The sequence below is a fragment of the Lucilia sericata genome, unplaced genomic scaffold (assembly GCF_015586225.1).
Source record: "Lucilia sericata isolate MDLA Ls3-8-SP2 unplaced genomic scaffold, ASM1558622v1 Contig001122F_arrow, whole genome shotgun sequence".
Taxonomy (NCBI): domain Eukaryota; kingdom Metazoa; phylum Arthropoda; class Insecta; order Diptera; family Calliphoridae; genus Lucilia; species Lucilia sericata.
In genome coordinates, this window is record NW_023995094.1 from 130,045 (window position 1) to 131,639 (window position 1,595).

General features: G+C 30.8%; 1 protein-coding gene across 1 annotated transcript; it reads right to left on the reverse strand.

Annotated features, from left to right (window-relative positions):
* Positions 1 to 228: 228 nt before the first annotated feature.
* LOC119610129 lies at positions 229 to 1,178 on the reverse strand. The gene is made up of 4 exons (XM_037965231.1): positions 1,175 to 1,178; positions 759 to 1,021; positions 569 to 692; positions 229 to 485 (listed from the first exon to the last, which is right to left on the reverse strand). The coding sequence occupies exons 1-4, from the start codon at positions 1,176 to 1,178 to the stop codon at positions 229 to 231; spliced, it is 648 nt and encodes a 215-aa protein (XP_037821159.1).
* Between the last annotated feature and the right edge of the window lie 417 nt (positions 1,179 to 1,595).

The following is a 1,595-nucleotide window of genomic DNA, read 5'->3' on the forward strand; positions in this document are numbered from 1 at the left end:
TTCGGTAATTGTTATACATTTTGTTTAAATTTCAAAATTTTGTTTTAAGTCAAAGACAGAGTTGTATTTAAAGAATTTAAAATTATGTTTCTTTATCCTTACACACATACATTCATAAATATTTCATACAGTTTTACATTACATTTCTTACAAATTTAAACATGAGTTTTGTCTTATATTTTCCTATATTATTGGAATTATGTTTTATTTTTGCAGGAATTAACCCAGTTATCTAAATACTAAATGATGTATTAGTAACTTAAAAAGACTAAAACTACTGATATTACTAACGCTGTTGCTAATGCTATTAGTATTGGATATTGCAGCTGTATTTTGGCGTAATTTTGTTTTCGATGCTGATGTTTTTATGTTTGTAGATGTTGCAGCTGTTGCAAGTGTTGAAAGGCATAGACAGCCTATTAAGGTTAGTAGATAACTAGCAGAAATACCATTATAATGATGTATACTTCCGTAATTGGATGTACCTAGTAAGAGTTAAACAAAGTGCATTAGTAATAGTAATTCGGACTTAAACTAATAATAAATCGTTTATAGTCTTAGAAAATACCATGTGCTCTTGATTTGGCTGCTACTGTTTCTCGTGATTCTAAAACGGGTGCTTTTTGTGGACGATCAGATTCTACACTTTCTTCTCGACTTTGAAAATATAGCGAGGATATTTTGGCCACACACTTGGGTAGAAAATTTAGATATTAATCAATAGATTTAAAAGTTTTACATAATTTGTATTATATTACCTTTAATTTCATATCACCATTTCTAAAATGATTACTTCTTACTCTAAAATCTAAACCCAATATCGCCACCTCTAGACCCTCCCTGCCATAGACAACATTATCGTAAAACTTTAAATAAGATCTATTGGCCGGTTCACCATTTATGCTCCAACTTAAATGACACACCGGTTTGGAGGGATAGGAGGAACAGTTGACACGCACATAATCACCAATTTGATAACGCTGTTGTCCACCGGTTATACGAGGTCCACGTGAGGGAGTCACTAGAAAAAAAAAAAGAAAACACAAAACATTTATTAAAAATCAGGAAACATTTCTCCACAATTTCATTCCCAACACTCGTAACAAAAGTCAAATGGAAAAGGATTTAAAATATGACTACTGATATCTTCCTTTATTCCTTAAAATTTTTTTACCCATTTCATTAACCTAAAATTAAATCTAAACATAACAATCATTCCTTCCATACTAAAGTAAAATATTCAGACAACCTGCAAGGCATAAATAGAAATAAAAGTAATGTTAATAATAAGTAGTGTCCTTTTAAAAAATAATATTTATTCCTTCATAAAGCAATTTAAAATTTCATAATTTATACAAATGTACCCCAAGTTCTCTATACACGCCTATATTTTGGAAAATGTACATATTTAATTCATAGTAGCCCAAATATGTTTATACCCTACACCACTTTAGTGGGGAGGGTATATTGGATTTGTGCTGATGTTTGTAACGCACAATAATATTGGTCCTATACCCACCTTAAAGTATACCAATCGGCTTAGAATCATTTTCTGAGTCGATTTAGCTATGTCCGTCCGTCTGTCCGTCCATGTA

Bases quoted from the DNA above. Each gene is read 5' to 3' on its own strand.
- LOC119610129 (XM_037965231.1), bottom strand. The intron at 693-758 runs GTAATATAATAC...TTTCTACCCAAG, and splicing joins ATGGTGATATGAAATTAAAG to TGTGTGGCCAAAATATCCTC. The intron at 486-568 runs GTATTTTCTAAG...AACTCTTACTAG, and splicing joins AGCCAAATCAAGAGCACATG to GTACATCCAATTACGGAAGT.